We start from the raw sequence: 21,227 nt of genomic DNA on the forward strand, positions 1-21,227 counted from the left end.
ACTCACAGACAACAATTTTAGCAATCGTCAATTAAGTCAGAGTTGGTGTTATAAGTTAAGTTATTATTTATTAAAAATAATTAAATTTTATTAAATATCAGATTTCGTGTCATAAGATACATGACGTCTAATATAAACATTGATTAAATCATAATACAATACGTGTTTAACTTGAATTCACGTGATATTTCTGAATTAAAAATTTTTAAAAATTACGGAGATCAAAATTATTAAAAAAATAAATAATATAAGAACTATAGTGAAAAAATAATTTATATATTATTTATGCATTAACACCAATTGTCCCTTTTAAGGAATGAATATATACATACATACAATTGGAGAAGCAAACCAAATCTTTAGATATTATAAGTATATAATTACTTCATTATAACTAGGGTACCCAGATCTTAAACCTTTACTACATGTTGCAAATTATAGGTTCTTGCTATTTGTCAAATATTTGATACCATTTAGACTCCCAATTGGTACCAATCAATCAACATAATGTTGAAAGTCTGACAATAACAATCGATATCGAAAATGGTAACTTCCAATCGAAGTTATTTTAGTATCATCACGAAAATCAAGTTTTTAGCATCGGCGATTTAGATGCTCTACCGTGACCTCATAAAGCCTAAAAGAATGATCACCAAAAGACGGAGAAGGATCGGGAAATGGAGATAAAGTTAAAGCGGAAGACAACACTATACGATTTCGAAAGATTCGTTAAATATTCCGGTAAGAGCATTTGGAAAATGATGAAATTATACACCGAGGTCTGTGAATGTTTCATTGAGTAAGTCTTTGCATCTCGTTTTGGTCGTTGAGAGTTTCAATGAGAAGAGGAGGAGCATATTGTGCTGTTCCTTGGTGCTCTTCTGAGTCCTGGCAGAAGGAAAGAATGATGGTGTCGATTGACATCTCCACCACAGCAAAAAATAGAGTGGCAACAATGTAACCGAGACCCCAGCAAGCCTGCATAAATATATAATTCAAGCATTAAGATTCAATCTTGGGGAATGATATCCTTATGGTTTTTCGAAAATTGAATACAGTATAACAAATCACCATGCAGAATAGCAAGTTTTACACCAGATATTCGTTGCTTGAACTGTAATAAGATTAATATTCAGAATTTCGACATTGACAATTGTTCAGGAAAATAGAAGTTGACTTGCAGCTATGCCGGTCACGAATTGAGGAAAATATAGGATAACAGGAAACAACAGGGCTGAAATTTCGATGTATCTAGAATTAAGCAAAACATACCAAAACAGGAAAGAGCGGGGATGAGATTTTGTCATGAGCAGATCTGTATTTGTGGGTATCCAGCATGAGAAAAGCAAAAATAGCACTTGAAAGGCTGACACACAACTTCCCAAGAAATAGTATAACGTCTCCAATCACGTTCACCCTTCCTATCCTAAGGATGTTGTTAACAATTAACTCAGTTGCAATTGCAGAAGCCTTACAGAAGCTTTTCCCAGTTATTGCAATCTGCAAGAATAAAAGGCAAATGTCCAGTAAATGAACTGAAATTACCAAAGGTTGATAAGTCAAGATGTCGATAATGGCTTGAATCACATTGGTTTTGATGAATGTCCTTTCGATATTTTAATTTTGTCCCCCTATTGTTTCCTAAAACATATAATTCATAGCTGGACCTCACAGGCTCCAAAGTCCCACGTTAATTTTTATGCATCCAAACAAGAACTAGGAAACAATATTCAGGACAAGTCAAGGATTATGTTCTCCTTTCATTATCTTCAAAGCATGCATCAACTTACAAAGACAAATGAAACAAGCTCACCCACAATTCTAGTTCGAGAATTACCATTATATAGGCATTGCGGTTGAAAGATTTGGTTGTCCACTCAATGCCCCTTAGACAGCCCCGAGAAATGTAGAATGCCATCCTTCCAAGCCAATTTTCTGGAATACTGCCAGAAACTTTCAGTTTGCGACGAATTGACTCGAGCATGAAGCGGATTGATTCCACAAATGAGACAGTCAAGGAGCCAAGGGCAACAGACCCAAGGCTATATTTGATGAGTCGCTTCATAGAGGAGAAAACTGGAAGAAACGGAATCTCTGGCTGCATCGGTTAAGAAGGTAAAAACAATCACGGTGGGAAGAAGTATGGGATGATAAGAGACAGCAACAATTGAAAAGATACAAAGCAACTGCATTCATACTCATAGTGTATGCTATTTGTATATTTTTTATGATAATATACTTTAATATGGTTACAGAGATTGGTGAATAAATGTACAGATGCAGTAAATATTTAAATATTATTTGTAACTGAAATCAAGAACAACCAAGGCTGCTAAAGTTGCTTCATCCACTGAATCTTATCCATTATATAAAAGGAGCAATGAGATTTAAGCACATAAAAAAGAAACCCTGATTTAAATATTATTAATTCCCAACTGTCATTCTTTAAAATTAACAGAAACCACTATATTACTCCTGCCTGTAATAACGTACTTGTTTCAACACTTGCGCTCTTATTACATGAGTAAAAACATCCACCAAACTGGAAATACACTGATTACAGCATTGACTCAAAGAAAACAAGGCTGGCTGGCTATTGCTTCTATAAAGTTGGAGAATCATTTCAGCAGGTGCAGTTCCTATAAACTTTCAGAATACTTTCACTCCTTGGAGGTTTGATTTCATTTATGATTTATATTTATACAACGTTACAAGGGACAGTTCCCCTTGAGGCGAAACTCATTTAAAACATAACAAGATAAGAAATATGATATAAAAAGTCTAAAAGTAGTTACGAAGTTGACTGCATATACATATTGTTCTAAATCTCCCCTCAATCTGAGTGGTGATGCATGCAAAGATTGGCTCTTTAATAGTGAAAACATATCGAGATAAGAGCTTTGGTGAAGATGTTCCGTCAATTGTTCTTGACTTAGGATATAACAGACATGCAGTTGTCCTTATTGGACCTTCTCGTGGACCAAGCGAATGTCCAACTCAACATCTTTTGAACGTGCATGCTGAACTGGATTAGAAGCCATGTAGCACTAATGTTGTCACACCAAAGAGTAAGTTTGGCCTCCAAAGCTACATGTAGTTCATGAAGTAAGTTTTGGAGCTAGGTTAAATCAGCCATAGCAGATGCAACTGCTCGATACTCCACTTCAGCACTAGAGCATGAAACAGTAGGTTGTTTCTTGGCACTCCATAAGACCAAATTGGAACCTGAGCCAGTTTCTCTGGTGACGATCCTTGAGAATGTGGCTAAGAGCCTGGAGTCAATACAATGCATATTCTTATTAGGAGACTCTAAGGAGAAGAGAAGATACCATCTTGTAGCCTAGGACAAGGTCAGAAAGCCAATCAACTCGCTGGGCTGGGTCTGAGATCACTGGTGGAGGTCAATATGACCCTCCAGGGAAAACGACTTTGCAGATTCATGAACGAAAATAGGATCTTTGATAGAGGGTGAATGAGATGAAGTTTGGTACTGTAGACAAAGGATGGTTCACTAAGGAGGGGTCTAACACTATGTATCAGGATGTGGAAAAAATTTCCGAGGGGTAAAAGAAGTTCCAAAACTGCATCAAATGTAGGATTGGCACTGGCAACAAGGTCAGTTTATAGCATGACGCTTGACTACGAGTTAACACTCTCAAAGTCCAGTTTCCTCAGATTTACACTATTGTTTGGTACAAGGACGTATTGATCCAGAACTCCTACATTGGCAATATGGAAAATTCGAAGTGTTTAATGGAGGTCACAAGGAATCTAAATGATTAGGAAGTTAGGAAGTACGAAGCCTTATTCATTGCCCTTGCCAAGGTTAGGCCTCATAAGATGAAACACTAATCCCTTTGAAATCTGACAAAAAGGGAGGTATGGGTAGAGACTTTTCATCCAAGCAAATTTGGAAGGTTAATATTAGCATTGCCCAAAATTGCGTCTTTTGCATGGGAGGCAGTTAAAGGGTGCATTCTAAATCTGGACAAGCTGATTACAAGGGTATTACTTGTGCAAGAGGGATGCGAAGTCATACAACCATATTATATTGTGGTGTCCCGCTGCCTACAGGAGGTGGAAGTTTCAGTTGTAGAACTCATTAGATATGAAGATCAAGAGAGCTTACACATCATCATGTGTACATATACAAAAGTGGCGTCCACCTTGAGGTGGACTCTGAAAAGAAAAATACAAATATTTGTTACATAAACTGACAGAGAATGTAATTCCTATTGGTTTCAAGACGATGATCTCAATACCAAACCATAATCGAGTGCATTGAACAGAGTAGAATAGTAATTCAGGAAACAGTAGGCCATCAGGCCCAAGGAAAAGCAGAATTCATGAAAGTTCTAGGAACTGATCACTTATCTAGAAAAAAAAATTACTATTTAAATTTTTAAACATACAATAAGTGGTCTGAGTAAATTCTAGAGCATTGTTAAGTATCCACAGGTTTTAACTGAGTAAATTAGAGCCTAAAAATAACAGTGAATTACTAGGAGATTCTGAATAAAAAAACTTAAATGTGCTCCAGATCTTAGCACTGTGATGTGCATAAAGTATAAAAAGAGAATCACATACAAAAATTGATGTGTTAATAAAAAAAGATTTGTGCATAATTTGTCCATGGATCAATAGCTTACCGATGTTTCACCACGAGCCCAATAATAAGAGGCAACAGAACCCGCAATCACAGTTGCAGATGATGCTATGAAAAACTGTGTAGCCCAGTAACACCCAAATAGATGGAAAAATATAGCAATTGCAATATGAGGAGTGTAGCTGATGCTATAACCACAGCAATGATCACAGTTCACTCGTTTGGAGACAAGATCATAAGCACAACAATTGGAATTGCAATTATTCTGGATAATATGGCCTGAACTGAACAGATGAAGGCCAGCTGAAATCCAGAACATGTAAAATATTCCAAGAACCGCATATGGTATGATTGGAAAAATTATGAGCGCTCGAACCTCTCCTATGACCTTTGCAGCCACCTAGATACAGATCAGAGCATATATTCATCAAGAGAGGTGATCATTTATTAGGAAAAAAAAAAGTGATTTACAATGTAATCTGAAACCAGTAACACTAAAAAGATAGAAATTATGAGCGGTTTTCTACCACATGATAGAAATACTCCATATGTATCTCCTACTTTTTAACATCACTTTGAACTCCAAAGCGCCAAGCAGCAATCGTCTCAGAGTCATAGACATGAGAGTCCATATTCTTATAATTTACATGTAAAATTTAGAGGCCACACTTGCCTTGAGAACTGATGTTGCCATGAGGATGCGGCGGATGATGGCAATTGATGTAAGGACAGAAACAACCATAATAAAAGTCATAAGAATTGCAACGGCCCTTAGATGATTAAGCTCCTGAAATATGTAAGTGCTGATCAAATAATAACATTGATGACTGAAGACCTTCAAATATGAACTTATTAATGATAGAACCCACCCGTCCAAATACGTGATAATATGGATCATGCTCACCAATGATGGGAGATACAGCATCATTTCCAATCCATCCAGCTAAAAAGCAAGAAATAAATAATAAATTCAGTATGATCTCATGTATGATTGCAATTAAATATACAAGGAAAGTAGAGAACTTGACTCCTTGAGTATAGTTCAGTGACAATTTTAAAATGAATGATCTGATTCATCGTAAGATTCAAATATCACTCCTGAAAATAAGTCTAGATTTGGACTAGTTTAAGCACTAAAGTGATATAACCATCAAGAATGTGAACATAGCAAGGCACAGACATACTGAGGATGGTTCTCAGAACTGTGAAGTCTGTATAGCATGACTATCATTCCATCAACAACAACCACAAAGATCTAGAGTTTTAACATAGCCTTGATGATCAATATATATCTTCAAGCCTGTCTTCCTGGAAATATCCCTAAGCTAAGGAAACCGATTCTGGGTATTCTATAGGTCCAACCATTTCATGGCACTTACTGCAAACCTAAACATATTAGTATCCCAAACAGTGCTGTCGCGAAATGTGGACAAGAGCAAAGGTGTGTGCAGCCATTTTCACTATGATTATGATTTTTTACAATAACACAGGAGTTTCCTCATATTTATAGGTTATTAACCTTTACAAGCAAACTTTGCATCCTAGACACAACAAATATTATGATTTTTACACATCAAAGGGCTGAAAGTCAAACAAACTGTAAATTCTAAACATTAGACCAATAAAAGATAATTCAAGGAAATCGCTGACCACAATGCAGGACCAGTGAGTTAACAATTAAACAATAATTTTTGCATTACCAATGTTCTCGTAGATATCAGATTCTAAGCAGCTGAGCACAAACTAGCTTCAAATTGCTAGAAAATTATAAAGCAATATACTTCTTAAGAAAGCTCAGACTCATAAATAGCAGCTCTAGTTTCTTTTTTTAACTGAACTATGGGGAAAGAGCAGGAGAGGATATATTCCTCACCTTTCAAGTAGTAGAACATTGTGACTGCTATTATGAGTATATTAAAGATGGCAACAGTTATCCAAGGCATTGCAACAACAAAATGTCGAATCATCAGCAACCAAATCACTGACAAAAATAGCGGCAGGAGTCCTCCACAAACAATCAAAACAGGCCATGACTTCCCAATATCAGCCACATAGCGCTGCAGATTACAAATCATGAATTAAGAGCAACAGAATATATGCTATTTAGTTTCATATTATACAGAAGAAAAATTAGTGATAATTCAATATGGAGAACATGAAAATTGAACTTTTGTCATAGAAAGGAACTCGATTGATCAGATTTTGAGAAAGACACAAGTGGTTTATTTGACTGCACTACCCAAATGTGGCCACTCTTTCGATGATTTTTTTAAAAGAAAAGCATAGTAACATCCTTTTGATAATTGGTGACCAATTGTATCACATGGAAGATTTCAGGGGCAGATTGGATCTCTGAAGTATAGTATCATAACCACCAAACTTCCAGGCCAATTCCATCAAAGACTTTGTACATCTTTCTCAATAGCATAAGACAGGAAAAAGATTTTCCACCTCCAAACCAGAAAAATAGAACAAGCTTAGTATGTTCCTCTATTAGAGCTCCTTCTGGAACCTAACACTTGGGAAGACAAATGATAAAATCAGTGACATTTTGTTGAATGATGCTGCAGGTAGCCAGGTATAGGCAGGAGTTCAGAATGCTGCTGATGAGTAACATAAGAGTGAGTGCCCACCATTTATTACAAACATCTTTTAGATATTCATTATAGTGACATTTTCCAAACTTCTTTTCCTTTTGAAATGAGAAAGGTCATGCGGGAAAACATACAGTGAAGAAAGTTGATGGGTTAGTTACATGTCTTCCTGGACAATTCTACAGGCATAAGATGTAACAAGAAAAAAGATTCCTGAACCTTTAGAACCGATGACCGAGAATTGATGGACCTGTGGATTGATTTATCTATTATAATGTCTTCCCTGATGTTCACACCACCCATCTGCTGCCAATGCCGCAAAGATGTGTTTGATGCACGAGCAATAAATTGGCAGCTCCAATAAACTGGGAAAATATACTCTATTGTTAGATATACAGTTATGAGCGAAATTATTTATTAACTGGTAGACTGAACCAGGAAGGATTTTCCCTGCATGGGTTCTATCGGATTTATCCCATTGCAGATGTGCACATGCATAGACACCAGCCAATGAAATAATATAGTAAACAATATATAACAGAAATTACAGGAAAGCAAATTCAAATTAAATTACCATTTACACTTGGAAATATAACAGGATAACAGGGCCCCTGAAGTTGAAGAGAAGTGTTTCGCATCTCTGGTGTAAGGAACTCAAAATAATCATAATTCCTATCAATCCAGTCATCCATAGAAAGACGAATCTCTCCTTCTGGATAGTCACACACCCAGTTTAGTGAATCTTCCGAAGGGTTTGGGCAATCCAACAAGCATATACTCCGGGCATCAGCCAACTTGAATTGGTCATCCTTCAGACCGCTTTGATAAACCTGATTAGGATTTAACCAGTATCTAAGTTCCAGTTGACGAAGGCCAGGATGAGCATGCTTGTCACCACACACATTCCCTTTATAGTCCAGTCCATAGATGAGCCTAGAAGCAAGATGCAAATAATCATAGTAACAAAAGGCAATTACAAAAGCACAAGAAGCAACAAAGGACATTAAAATGTAACAGAAAAAAGAAACAAGAAAGCAGAAGATAGACAATAGTAAGATGACAGTTCACTACATTCGAATCAAAACAAAGCACTGGTTGAAAACAAATTTTGTAAAAGAACATCATTCCAAGAGTTCACATTGCCATCTTTTATGACATTGGCCCCCAAAATATGTATCTAATCAAAATTGAAGGGCCTGTGTCAATTCTTCAATATTGCTATCTTTCTATCTTTCAATAAACAACAGTACAGTAATATCTCCTAAGAATTGGAGATAAACATGGTACCAGGGATAAAACATGCCCGCAAGAAGTGGGAGGGGAAGAAACCTTGTTTCAGACCTCAAGATGCAAAGCAGTTAAAAGTAAATTGAAAAAAAAAAAATCATTATCTCATTTGTAATCTGATCACCAACTGCTTCCTTTTGAGACAAAGCAACTAAACAAGCAGCACCACTCAATAGTTTCACTCCTTACGTGGTGAAGCTACCTTAAAACTCATAATCAGGGATAGATGAGGAATATGCGCATAGAATGGATATCTTACACTAGAAATACTAATTTAAATTACCATGCACTAATCTAAAAGCTGTTTAAGACAGGTAAGCAACAAAATCATAGCACTATGCACTAGTATGTTTCGATGAAGCAGCATCTCTCTGCTATTCCAGAAGGAAATCAAAGACAGTTTGAAACAAAGGGCATAGAGATATAACAATTAACCTAGTCAAAAAGGAAGAAAATTTGACTACATGCTTCCGTTGCTACCAAAAAAAACCCCTGTACGAACCTAAAAAGCCATTATCAGAGAGCAGTAGCTCCTAATCACTTCAATCACCGTCAATAAGATTACTTGACTCACCACTATTTTGCCGCTACTCAAAAACCTACAGAAAAGAAACTTAAAACAAACTCTTGGGAGTATCCAACTTTAAATGCCTAACCTTTCGGGGTAGACGTAGAATGGGGCAACAACTACACATTACAAATAAATGGAGGTATCTTTAACACTCGTGTTCCAAATTTTGAGCACAAGAAGACCAGGAGGCACTCACAAACGTTGCCTAAACCTAAACAATTCCAGCATAATATCCACGAAAATGAAAAAGCAGCTGAAATGAAGTGTTTCAAAACAGAGGTTTTACCAAAACAGGGAAACCCAATTGAGAAACAAAGAGATTAACGTCAAAACTTAACATAAAAATCACAAAGCGAAAAAAATATATATATATTTCCAAAACAGAAGATACCCATCCACTTGAGATTTTAAAACTTCAAAATCAGTAAAAAAAAATAAAATGACTGTAGTTCAAATCTATACCTTAACGGATTCCCTTGGTTGAATCCAAAGCTTGAGTTGACGATCATGGCAACCCAGAATGCTATAAAGACGACAAGAAAAGCAACATCCCTGCATTTCCTGTTGCGCCTAACGATCCCGTCCGTCTGTGCAGTCCCGTCGCTTGATGGGTACCTTCCTATCACCGCCCCCAGAGGTCCTCTCATGTCTACCTCCGTCGCTCACTTTACCTCAACAACTCTATATCCAACAACCTGTCAATCCCCAAACACTGCAATGGAGAATTGGCAAAGAAAAATGCGAACTTTTTAGGGGGGGAAAGGTAGAGAAAGAGCTGCAATAGTAGTAGAGTGGAAGCTTAAGAGTGAAAAATAGGAAAGAAAAGGGTTTTAGATTTGGAAATAATTCTTTAATGATTTTTATTTTGATTTTAAGACAAAGATATCATGCTCTGCTTTGTTTAACTTAAAATGGAGAATCAATGTCCATGGGCGGCTTAGACTTGGAGAAGACAGACAGATATACAGACAGCTTTATCTGGCTCGGCTTCATCGGCTTGGCTTATGAGATTTTATTATATTTAATATAATTAATATAAATTATAACATCTAATTACAAATTAGCCTTCACTTAACATTAAAAATATATATATATATTTCACATTTATATTTGTTTCTAAATTAAAATTTGGACATTAATTAAAGAATAAAATTTTATATTTTATATTTTAAAATATAAATAAAATTATTTCAATCATATAAATCAAATTCACATTTAATTCTATCTTTATTTTTTCATTTAAATTATATATTTAATTTTTATTTACCTAAATAAAAATATAACGATGATTCGGATCATTAAATCTCGTTACAAGTTATTAATTCTTATTTTATATGATCTTAAAAAATTTATTATATTTTATTTTATATTTATCTTATGTAAATTTTAACTTTTATAATTAAATTTTAATTATAATTTTATATAGTATTGAATAAATATTCGATAAATAATAATTATAAAAATACCTTATTTGAATCACACTACAAATTTTGATTTTCAATTAAATTTTTTTAATTGAAGCCACTAGTTCATGACTAATAAAACAAGCCATTATGGGTGTATATATATATATATATATATATATAGTTATTTATTTATTTAATACAAGTATAAATTAAACAAGGAGTATAATTTGTAAATAAAAATATCTCCATCCTACGTCGTTTCGGTGATAAAGACAGTTCAAATGAAAGGGATGTGTTTTTTTTTCTTTTTTAATGCGGCACATATTCCCTCCATCACAACCGTTGATTGTGTTGAAAAGGGAATTGGTACACATCTCGATACGACAATCCAACGGCTCAGATAGACTGTTTCTTTAAGAGATTCCTTTGTGACGTGTGAATTGGGTTGGGGTTAATATTTTTTAAATGGATACTTTATATTTACATTTTAAATTAATTATTAATATTATAATAGTAATTTGTTATTTCAATTTTTTATTTAAATATTTTTTTAGTTACTTCTTATTACGTGGTTTACATATCTCATAACATTTGTATCTTATGTACATGCACACATACATATTTTAATTTCTTAATTAAAATAATTATACATAAAATTAAAAAAATATTTTTTAATTTCATATTTCCAATAAATTTCTATTAATTTATCATACATTTTATTAATAAACAGACGCAGTATATGTATAAGACTTCCATGTCATATACCTGTTTCTTCATAGAAATTTCATGTAAATCCCAAAATTTCAAACTCATATCACACGTTCACTAATTTCTGTTTTGACATCACTACAGGATCCATTTTGACCGTGTAGAATGGGGCGAAGGCAAAGTCCTCCATACACACTTGCCTATATAAATAGGTAGCAATGCAAGTGTCAGGCCAAACCCAACCTCTAAAGAAGGAAAGAAAGCTAACCCATAATGGCAAAGGCAAATCATAAGCTAAAACACATAGCTCTACTAACCTGCCTTGTGGTTAGTGGCATGATCAATGGGTCTAAAGCAGGCATAATCTCGGTCTACTGGGGTCAGGATGGGAATGAGGGGAGCTTGGCTGATGCTTGCTCCTCAGGCAATTATGGCATTGTGAACATAGCCTTCTTGGTTAGTTTTGGCAATGGCCAGAATCCAGGACTCAATCTTGCGGGTCACTGTGACCCATCAGCTCCTGGTAATTGTGCCAGGTTTGGTGATGAGATCAAAGCTTGCCAAAGTCAAGGAGTTAAGGTCATGCTCTCTCTTGGTGGTGCTAGTGGCGGCTACTCCCTTTCTTCTGCTGAAGATGCTAGGCAAGCATGATTTTTTCTTCATCACATTTAATATTTCATTCGATCGTTATTAAAAAATTACCCTTTACAATTTGACGTAATGCATTATACATAGAATAATTCTTTTTCTAGGATATTATTCATTATTCATCATTCAAGTAGTTTTCTACGACGTTGAATGTATAGTTCTTAATTTCAGGCAAGTTGCGACTTATCTATGGAACACATACCTTGGAGGTCAACCAGGAACAGGTCCATTTGGCGATGCAGTGTTAGATGGCATTGATTTTGACATAGAGGGAGGCACAACACAGCACTGGGACGAGCTGGCCAGAGCCTTATCAGCATTTAGCCAGCAGAGAAAGATTTACTTATCGGCAGCTCCGCAGTGTCCATTCCCCGATGCTTGGCTCAACGGAGCGATACAAACAGGCTTGTTCGATTTTGTCTGGGTTCAATTCTATAACAATCCTCCTTGTGAATATGATGGCAATGTTGACAATTTCAAAGCTGCTTGGAATCAGTGGACATCAACTCAGGCTGGACAAGTATTTTTAGGGCTCCCTGCTTCTAATGAGGCTGCTGGAAGTGGGTTTATATCTCCTGACGTGCTTGCTTCTCAAGTTCTGCCTGACATAAAGACTTCTTCTAAATATGGTGGTGTTATGCTTTGGTCAAGGCAATATGACAATGGCTATAGTTCAGCTATTAAGCCCAGTGTTTGAAGGTTGAACCACTTGGGTCTATCACTTCCAGCTCTACAGGCTGTGTAATAAACTATACGGATTACAGTAAAACATTCGAGGAATATAATATGAGTTAAAATATCTTAACTTATTAACTTCTGACTTGAAACTTTTTTTCACCAGTTAAAAAACAAGCCAACATTATTCTTGGGACAAACTCATATGCAGGGTCAATTAGGTGACAATATGAGATTACTTCTTTTGGAGAAATTCACATGCAGGGTGAATTAGGTGCATGATATGAGATAACCTAAAATGAAGTTACAGAACCAGAAGGCAATTAATATTCAAAAATTCACATTATAATTATGGGGGTAACTAAAGCCTAGTCATCACAATTGTGAAACACTTCAATTCTCCTTAAGCAATTTCAACTAGTTTAGGACTCTTAAAGATCCACAATGGATGAAAGAATGAGTCAAACCATTGACGTCGGCATTTCTAACCTTAAGCAATTTCTTCCATGGAAAATCGGCATACTCGTCTAATCACTAGACAGAATTATCACTAACCCTCCTTTGAAAGTTTCAAGTTTTGATTTTTTTTTTTTTTTTTTGTTTTTCCACTTAAACCCCCCGGCATTGTCAAGGGGCATTCCATTGACTATATCAGTAACTCCGTGTAGAGAGAAAATGATCGACTGAGCTAATAAATGCCGTTAAAATATCACACTTTCTTAATTTGACTTATTCTTGGCAAAACTCAGACGATCTGGGTTGATCACATCAACCCGAATCAGCATCTTGCGGCCATCCTCTTCTTCAGTCCAATCAATGGATTCCTTCTGTAGCTGCTTCATAATCTGCACAGGGAAAACTCAGGATATATCATTTTTCTTCCAGTCACTTCGCAGCAGACATGCAAGCATATGCAACAACAAAAACGAACTTGATTTTTCTATTAGTACTGTGCATAATATTGATGACAGCAAGACATCCATATGAACCAATATAAACAATAGTCTGATGGAACACCATTAAAAATAAGTACAGTTAGCATAGACATTATGTTTGGATTTGATTATGTTCAAATGTCTATCCATATTTCTCAGAATGTGAAATAACATAAATATAAAACCTTTGAAAGACTGATCTAGTTTTTAGATATAGACCAAATAAGCCAGCAAAACAGGGTTGAGCTGTCTAAAGAAGATTAAAAAAAAAAAAGTGGTTGCTTAATAGGTACATCATACCAGTTGTTTCCGAGCCCCTTTGCTGGTATCTTCCTCATTGGTCTCCACTGTGACCCTAAGGTACTTAATAGCTGATGAAACACATGATACGAACTCCTCATTAACTAATTGTAAGAATTAGGAATAAAGAATTGAGCAGAATGACCAACTTGCGATGCCGGAGAGAGTAGTTAAATGAACCCTAAGTAGCCGAACTGCTTGCTTTGGTTCAAGATAATGCAGGTCGAGAGACATTGGTTCATCATTCCTGCATGTGAATTTGAACTCGTCAAGCAACTTTCTGAAGCAGTAGAAAGATCCGATTGGTCAAGAAGAAATGGTTAACAAGTTTCATTTACCTGGCTGTGCAGATCTTTTCAGCAGATTTATCATTTGCTTCACTAGCTTTCTGCTTGAAAAAGTGTCCCTAGATATTCCAAGAAAGACATTTTTTGAAAAAAAAAAAAATCAAAGAAAGACATTGAAGACTGTTAATTTTAGATCCTTACTTGGGATCTAATTATGGGATTTTGTTAATATTATGGGCCTGTTAAGAGAGAAACCAATGATATCTCAAATAAGACAAGTACTTAAAAAACTTGTAAATTAATTCTTCCTCATAATCTCTCTACAAAAATAGCTTGATCCTTTAATACAAAAAGAAGCAGTAATGCTGGAAGTTATTTTTCAGAATTCTCGTAACTACTCATAACCAACCATATTCCTTATCCTAGCCTTACCCCTTCTTCCCTCTACTTCACATCCTCCTGCTCACCAATACAGCATGAAGGCACATAAAACAAAGAGAAGCAGTTGCTGGAAGTTATTTTCAGGACAGCATAACTACTCGTCTGTTTCTCCAAAATTTCTCCTACTAATACACAATACTTCATAAAAATACAACATATAAACCTATAGAAAATCAAGATTATGCAGCACATACACCTATCTATTTCTTCCTTCTTTAATGCACCTTATTAAAAGATGTTATTTTTCTACTTATGTTCCTAACAAAGACCATCTACTAGAAGGATTTAAGGAGGCAAGCCTTTATTAAAAAAGTAGTCCATGATGAGTATCCTAGCACTTCTAGCAGAAATTTCTTGCAAAATTATTTTCATTTCCAACAAGATCACAAAACCTAAAATGCAGCATCTCTCCTTTAACTCACAAAACCTTCCACAAATCAGGTTGAGATGAAAGACTAATCTCTTACTGCTAACAACCCAACCTCTGCGAGCTATTAGGAAACATATCCATAAAACATCTACAATGAGGATTCCCGCTTACCATATAGCTTTATGTTACAAGTAATAAGAAGAGCAGAGACATTTTTTTGTAAGTGAATGAAATGGCAACTGCAGAGGTCTCTATTGCTATACAAATATATGGTCTTGCTCATCAGCAGAGAGGAGGGCCATATAAATTTTATTGCTGAAAAACAGCTTTAAGGAACACGTACCAGGGATTAAAATCTGTTTCATACTTTATTCAATCTTACTAGATGTTTTACGTGTTTCAATTTTCCATGCTTTCCTTGTCAGTGAGACAAGTGGTCCAACAAAAAAATAGAGATTTCCAATAAACAAAAATTTGACAAGCAGAAGACAAAAATTTAAAACTTCATAGTTGAACCTAAAATCGTGAAGAAGTGGAAATCAAATGCCTAGAAATTCATGTGTACCAAAGTCAAATAAAACCATTTATCTTATTCTAGCTTTAACTAAAACTTGATAGTCCAGAAATTAATGATGGAGCAAAGTCAAAAGAGCAAGCCACTGATTTGTTAGTCTTTAACTCGATGCCACCAATATTAAAGAATATACAAAACTTACTTGCTCCATAAGTTTGTTTGCCCGTGCATGATCACACTTTAAAAATGCATCAACAGCCTGCAATACAACTGACTCTAGTCAGACAAGTATCATATTTGGTAATCTCAGACTAACTTTTTTCTCTTCTTTTTTTTTTTTCGAGTTTTCTAGGATAGCATGAGTAGAAAAGTGGAAGTATATGAGAATTACGTACTAACATGGGCAAAAACAAATTTTTCTATGGCAGTGAGGAAACTTCTGAGCAATGCTACAAAAAAGAACATGCACAGAAGAAACTAGTGTGCTATCATCTCCCTTTTTGAAGAAATCTGACCAATATTTATTTTGTAAGTTGCAAAACACATTCACTTAAATCATCCTCCCATCCTCCTCCCCCCCACAGCCAAACAAAATCAGTACCCTTCAAAATTCATTAGAAAGTACATTTTCCAAGAGTTCATAATGTGCAAAATCTTACTGCTTTATAGTACTCTCTCATTGTAACCAAATATTCCTTCATGGCCTTACGAAGTGCCTCATAGCTATTTTCATCATCTTCAACATCTATCATGAATAATACACATGCACCAGAAAGGAAAAACGTCAGAAGGAAAGAATTAGTAAATCCATCAGAAACACGTTCATACAGTATGGAAGAAGAAAATAATTTTTCAGGCTTGAAAGAAAACATAGAACAAGCTGACACCATCTTTAGGCACATCTTGTTCCATAGCAGCACTTTTAAGTTCTTGAGTGGTTTGTTTCAAAGGTTCAACAGCCAATTGACTAAATGCTCTAGATCTCTTCACTTCTCTAAATGCGCGGTTTTTCTTGGGCGCTTCCTCAGATCTTTCTGGAACAGTAAACAATGCTTCTAGAACTTCTTTCTGAAGGTCAACTCTATCCTTTTGTATTTTTGATGAATTGGTTAAGTTTCTTGCCGCAAATTGAGCTTCATCACTGCACAAGCAAAAAACACACAGCTTGACTAATGCAAGAAGAAAAAATGATTACTTTTAACAAATAAAAAAGTGAGCAGAAAACAATATTCCTTTGAGCAGAAACTTGGTGTCGCAGCTCTGCTTGATATAAAATTGGCTCCTGTGCTGGACGTTTTCCTGTAGACTGGTAGAACAGATAGAGAGTCAGAAAATGAGAACTAGAAGCCTACAAGAAGGTAAATCATCTCTCATTCCACAGATGTAATGTGAGGAAAGACTGCAGATCACATTTTTTTAAAATAAAAAGTATAAAAGTATCACTAATAACCGCACAAAGGGAGTGCCAATCCATTTACAAAGTATTTATACATTTACCAATATGTCAATAAAGTCCCCTAAACCCTCCATTGAGTAAAAAAGATGACCTAAAACTAAAAATCAAGAGTTTGGAACCATCTATTCCTAACAATGTCAAAATCATTAGTCATCTACCCCCTCAAAACTTATTTTATTTCTCTCTTTCCGGACCGTCCAAAAGGTGGCAAGTGGAATGATGTCCGTGTGTTTCCTCTGTCCATTAATACTCTTCAACGCCTAGATCTCATCTCCAACTGAGTCCGCCCAGTTGATTCCCAAAAACTCATAAACCATCGTCTATAATTTGTACACCACTGGGCACTATATAAATACATGATTACAAGTTTCTATAGCTTTTATAAAGATAGCAACCATTCACCATGATCTTGCCCCTTCTCATTAATTTGTCGATAATCAAAATGCACCCCATATCAGCCCCCCATGCAAAGAAAGCAACACTGAGAGAGACATTAACCTTCCAAATTTGTCTAAACGAAAACTAGTACCAGTATTTTCATGCTTGGCAGATGCTTGTAGAATGATTTCACAAAAAAGGGCCCAGTAGTTGTCAGACACCACAGGTTTGTCATTGCAGACCACATAAAAATTATCTTACGGACAAACATGATATTCTAAATATCCAAGTTTATACTGCTGGACATCATTCGCTGACTAATTTAACTATCAAACAGAGCCATTCCTTCTGTAGTCATCCACGCTTTCTTGCATTCTCTTAAATTGGTGCAACATGAGATGCCCTACAACTTAGCACTAGCCTCGTTCAAGCATGGCAAATTATGGAGTTTTAATGGGATCCTACATTAGGATTGGTGAGCTTGCACTACGTATCCAGCCATTTTCCTCTATCCAGGACTGTTAATTCCAAGTCAGCAAAAATGGGTATGATATTTATCCCCAAAGCCTAAGCCCCTTTTCCAGAATAGTCTTCCCATGATTTCTAGTCAATAATCTGATCCATGTTAATCATCCTTAAATTGGTAATTAATTATCATCAGAATTCTTCATTGATTTTTTTTTTTTTGGCACATTTTTATTCATTCACCTCAATTGGATTTTAGATTCAAATTGTATATATAATTTTTATCATTATTTGTAAGAGAAGGATCACATTACTAACAGGGCACCAACTGGTGCCACCCTTGTAGAAGGAGAGTGTACATAAAGAAATAGAGTATATAAGGTCCACTAATTCATAGAAATCATAAATAAAGTGATCCTTAAGTTTATACTGTTGAAAGAATGAAGCTAAAACACAATGTTTTTATTTCAAGAAAATCAATCGGCTCCTAACAAGAATAGATTTCTTATTTTTGAAGCCCTTTCACAAGTATGTGAAGTACTGCACATACAAATGCGACAAGTTAATTAGTTCTGCAATTTCAAACAATCATAGGTTATTCCTGTGTATCATAGTATTTGCATCCATATGTTTGAAAATATAAAGTCCAAATATTGGATTTTCTGTAGAAGTGGTGTAGTTACCCTCTCAATGGCTGCACTTTCAAGAGTGTCATTGTTCTCCATGGATGATGCTGATAAGTCAAGAAGTTTCTCCATACTCTGCATGATTGGAACTGGTGTAGGTTCAAATACAAAATATTTTAACCCATCAAAGAATGACATAAAACATGTAGCATGCTAAAAATATCCTAGAACACATATTAACAAAAAATACGAGGTTCAAACTTCATAAATACAAAGTTTCTTAGGAATGAAGAGACATTTGTTGTCGGTAATAAATTAAAAGTCGGAAAATTTTGCTACATCTCACCACATCTAAATGTCACCATTTTAATTGATTTCATATCACGTGTCCCCGAAAAACACATTATATGAGTGTCACAATTTTGTGGTGGTTGTCTACTGTCTCTTCAGTTTGATATAATTTCAAAGAATTAAGCTTTATGCATTTGTCACACCTATTCAACCAATATGGAAACTGTTTGGACTTCAGAATACACTTTACCTTTTGTAAATCATACCCGCAAAGGCCTGTACAATCATGAAATGGTACATTAAGCAGACTGTTAATATAACAAAAAGTTCCGGAAGCAGATAATATCAAATAAATAAAAGTAACATGCTGATAGAATAGAAGGAAAGTTGGTCTTGCATTGACTACAAAACAAACAGAAGATTACAAGACAATCAAGCTGGACAGCCAAAAAAAGTAGAATGTCTTCATACATTTCATCCTGGCAAATGGCCACGATATGAATCTCTGAGATGGGCCTAAGTTAGAATTATAGGTTATACTTTCAGCTCAATAAAAAATAATGAACATAGCTACAATTTGATGACAACAACAACAACAACCAATATAAAATATGAAAGAAATTAATTTGCTTCACTATATGAAGCAAATTAATTCACTGCAAAGAACGATCAAGCAGGTTTATATTGGTCTACTGCAAACATGTAATACTGCTGCATAAGGGAAAAAATGCAATGAGTATTCTTCAGAGAACTACACTATTTAACCGCATTACCCAGTGTTCATGTAAGGTTAGAAGAGTTCCAAGTACTTACACTATATTATACACTATTTAACCGCATTACCCAGTGTTCATGTAAGGTTAGAAGAGTTCCAAGTACTTACACTATATTATACAAGTTTCAGTAGCCTTATATTATACAAGTTTCAGTAGCCCAGTTCACTTGAATGAAATCATCATGTAATGTTATCCCAGTAATATGCATTATAATAACAATTTGCTGTCATAGGATAAGTCACTATCACAAAATTAAGCCAATACCATCTCTGAGGTTTGAAACACAAATAAATTGTTTCTTGAAAGAATTATTAGACAGCAGAACCGCCTAAAGAGATAAAGAAAGTTTACCAAGAACTTCACGGATAACACTCATGTCAAGTTGAAAGCCTTCTCCAAGCATTTTAAAAAGGAAGTCCTCAACATCAGTGTGCATTGCGCCATTACATGCTGTCTTATGTGGTGAAACTTCGTCGCTCCATATCGCAGTGACTGGCAATTCTTCTGAATTTATTTTTACTGGTTTGGTTACTTCACAAGATTTATTTGGCAACGGTCTGGACCTGGTATAGGCCGTCCCAATCACTCCTGAAACAGTGCCCATTGATGCAGAACATCTCTTTGACTTCAATGCTCTGGCAGAGTTCTCTCTGTGATGTGGCTTCTGAACAAAACTATCAGACAGTTCTGGAGACACTAGACTTGCGTCATCAACCCCAGATGGTAGTCTCGAGGATATTATATTTGCACTCTGTAACTTATCTGCGGAAGAACTCCCAGTCATTGCAGAAAGAATTTCAGCAGCTGCACCAACGTTGCAGCTTGCTTGACAGTAAGCAGTGGCTATATCCTCAAGATGAAACTGAGATCCGAAAACTTCAAGCAACATTTCCAAATTCCCATCGTCAATATCACACTGCGTAGTGGTTTCAGCTTTTTTCATTTTGTACCTGCTTCACATGACGAAAACAATAACAAATTAAGAGCACTCCAGAGTAGTGACAGGTTGAATTAAGAACTTAAATATCATGCACCTCTTCATGCATTATGCAATCTACCAAAAAGTAAGGCATTAGTTAATAATGACTGAAACATTTCTATTAATATTTGAAGAAGCCGCAATAAGAGAGAAAGAAGGGTGGCATGATGTTCAAGAGATTACCAGCCACAATTATCGATTTAAGGCCTCTTCATTTTTCTTTTCTTCTAATATTATATTCTCTGCGGTAAAACAGAGGAAGAGTACTTCGCAAAAGAAACTGCAACCAAGTTTTCAATTAAAAGAGAACCAAAGAGAAAATGTGCACCAAACGTTCTCTTGCTCTTAGCCTTCCTTTTAGCGGAATCCAAAGAGAACTTTAAAAGCGAAAGAGAAAAAAGTTAAATCTAGTATTTGAAGAACGCGGCAATAGCAGCAGGATCGAGGAAACGCAAAGAACACACAAATACATATCTATCTTGATTTCCTCTATTCAACTATATCGAAGAAGAAAAATCAACGGAGTTCAAATTTTTCAATGTTATCTTTTCCTTTTCCATTTTCCTAAATTTTCTCTCTGGCCAAACACGTACATGAACGCCTATCAATACACACACACACACACACATATATATATACATATATATATATATCAGTATATACATTACCTAACCACAGTATCAAGCTCAGATGAGCCACGGATTAAAATTTGATAATGCGATTGAAAAACTGATCAACGGATATTCCCGATAGACTCTGAGAGGGAGGATTTACATTGAGAAGTGACGGATTGAATGAGAGAGATCCTGTTTGTCGTCGCTATCTCCGCGATATGCTTCTCGGAGAAGGAAGAGTCAAGAAACAGAGTGGGGTAGGAGGAGGAGTTTGTTTAACAGAAATGGAGAGGGAAATAA

At 35.5% G+C, this 21,227-nt stretch overlaps 3 protein-coding genes across 9 annotated transcripts; 1 reads left to right on the forward strand and 2 right to left on the reverse strand.

Moving 5' to 3' along the window:
- Positions 1–689: 689 nt before the first annotated feature.
- On the reverse strand, positions 690–9,951 carry LOC110812241 (Plasma-membrane choline transporter family protein). Its single transcript, XM_022038968.2, has 10 exons — positions 9,521–9,951; positions 7,775–8,133; positions 7,420–7,565; positions 6,480–6,663; positions 5,476–5,549; positions 5,280–5,393; positions 4,650–5,006; positions 1,838–2,098; positions 1,273–1,500; positions 690–978 (listed from the first exon to the last, which is right to left on the reverse strand). Exons 1-10 carry the CDS (start codon positions 9,703–9,705, stop codon positions 793–795), a joined length of 2,094 nt encoding a protein of 697 aa, XP_021894660.2. The 5' UTR covers positions 9,706–9,951; the 3' UTR covers positions 690–792.
- A 1,464-nt stretch (positions 9,952–11,415) lies between these two features.
- Positions 11,416–12,633, forward strand: LOC110812281 (acidic endochitinase-like). Its single transcript, XM_022039016.2, has 2 exons — positions 11,416–11,813; positions 11,992–12,633. The coding sequence occupies exons 1-2, from the start codon at positions 11,446–11,448 to the stop codon at positions 12,515–12,517; spliced, it is 894 nt and encodes a 297-aa protein (XP_021894708.1). The 5' UTR covers positions 11,416–11,445; the 3' UTR covers positions 12,518–12,633.
- A 185-nt stretch (positions 12,634–12,818) lies between these two features.
- Positions 12,819–21,211, reverse strand: SDE5 (silencing defective 5). 7 transcript variants are annotated; one of them, XM_088218951.1, is made up of 12 exons: positions 21,088–21,211; positions 19,686–20,284; positions 18,809–18,834; positions 18,325–18,402; positions 16,575–16,648; positions 16,230–16,483; positions 16,002–16,087; positions 15,545–15,601; positions 14,069–14,136; positions 13,880–13,977; positions 13,731–13,801; positions 12,819–13,340 (listed from the first exon to the last, which is right to left on the reverse strand). In XM_088218951.1, coding segments are annotated over exons 1-12 (1,539 nt in total). In that variant the 5' UTR covers positions 21,090–21,211; the 3' UTR covers positions 12,819–13,214. The 7 variants fall into 7 exon arrangements, with proteins under 7 accessions (XP_088075077.1, XP_021894705.2, XP_021894703.2 ...); XM_022039013.2 differs by having other exon boundaries at positions 19,686–20,287; XM_022039011.2 differs by having other exon boundaries at positions 20,982–21,211.
- Between the last annotated feature and the right edge of the window lie 16 nt (positions 21,212–21,227).

The sequence above is a fragment of the Carica papaya genome, chromosome 4, assembly GCF_054855325.1.
Source record: "Carica papaya isolate Zhongbai chromosome 4, ASM5485532v1, whole genome shotgun sequence".
NCBI classification, from domain to species: domain Eukaryota; kingdom Viridiplantae; phylum Streptophyta; class Magnoliopsida; order Brassicales; family Caricaceae; genus Carica; species Carica papaya.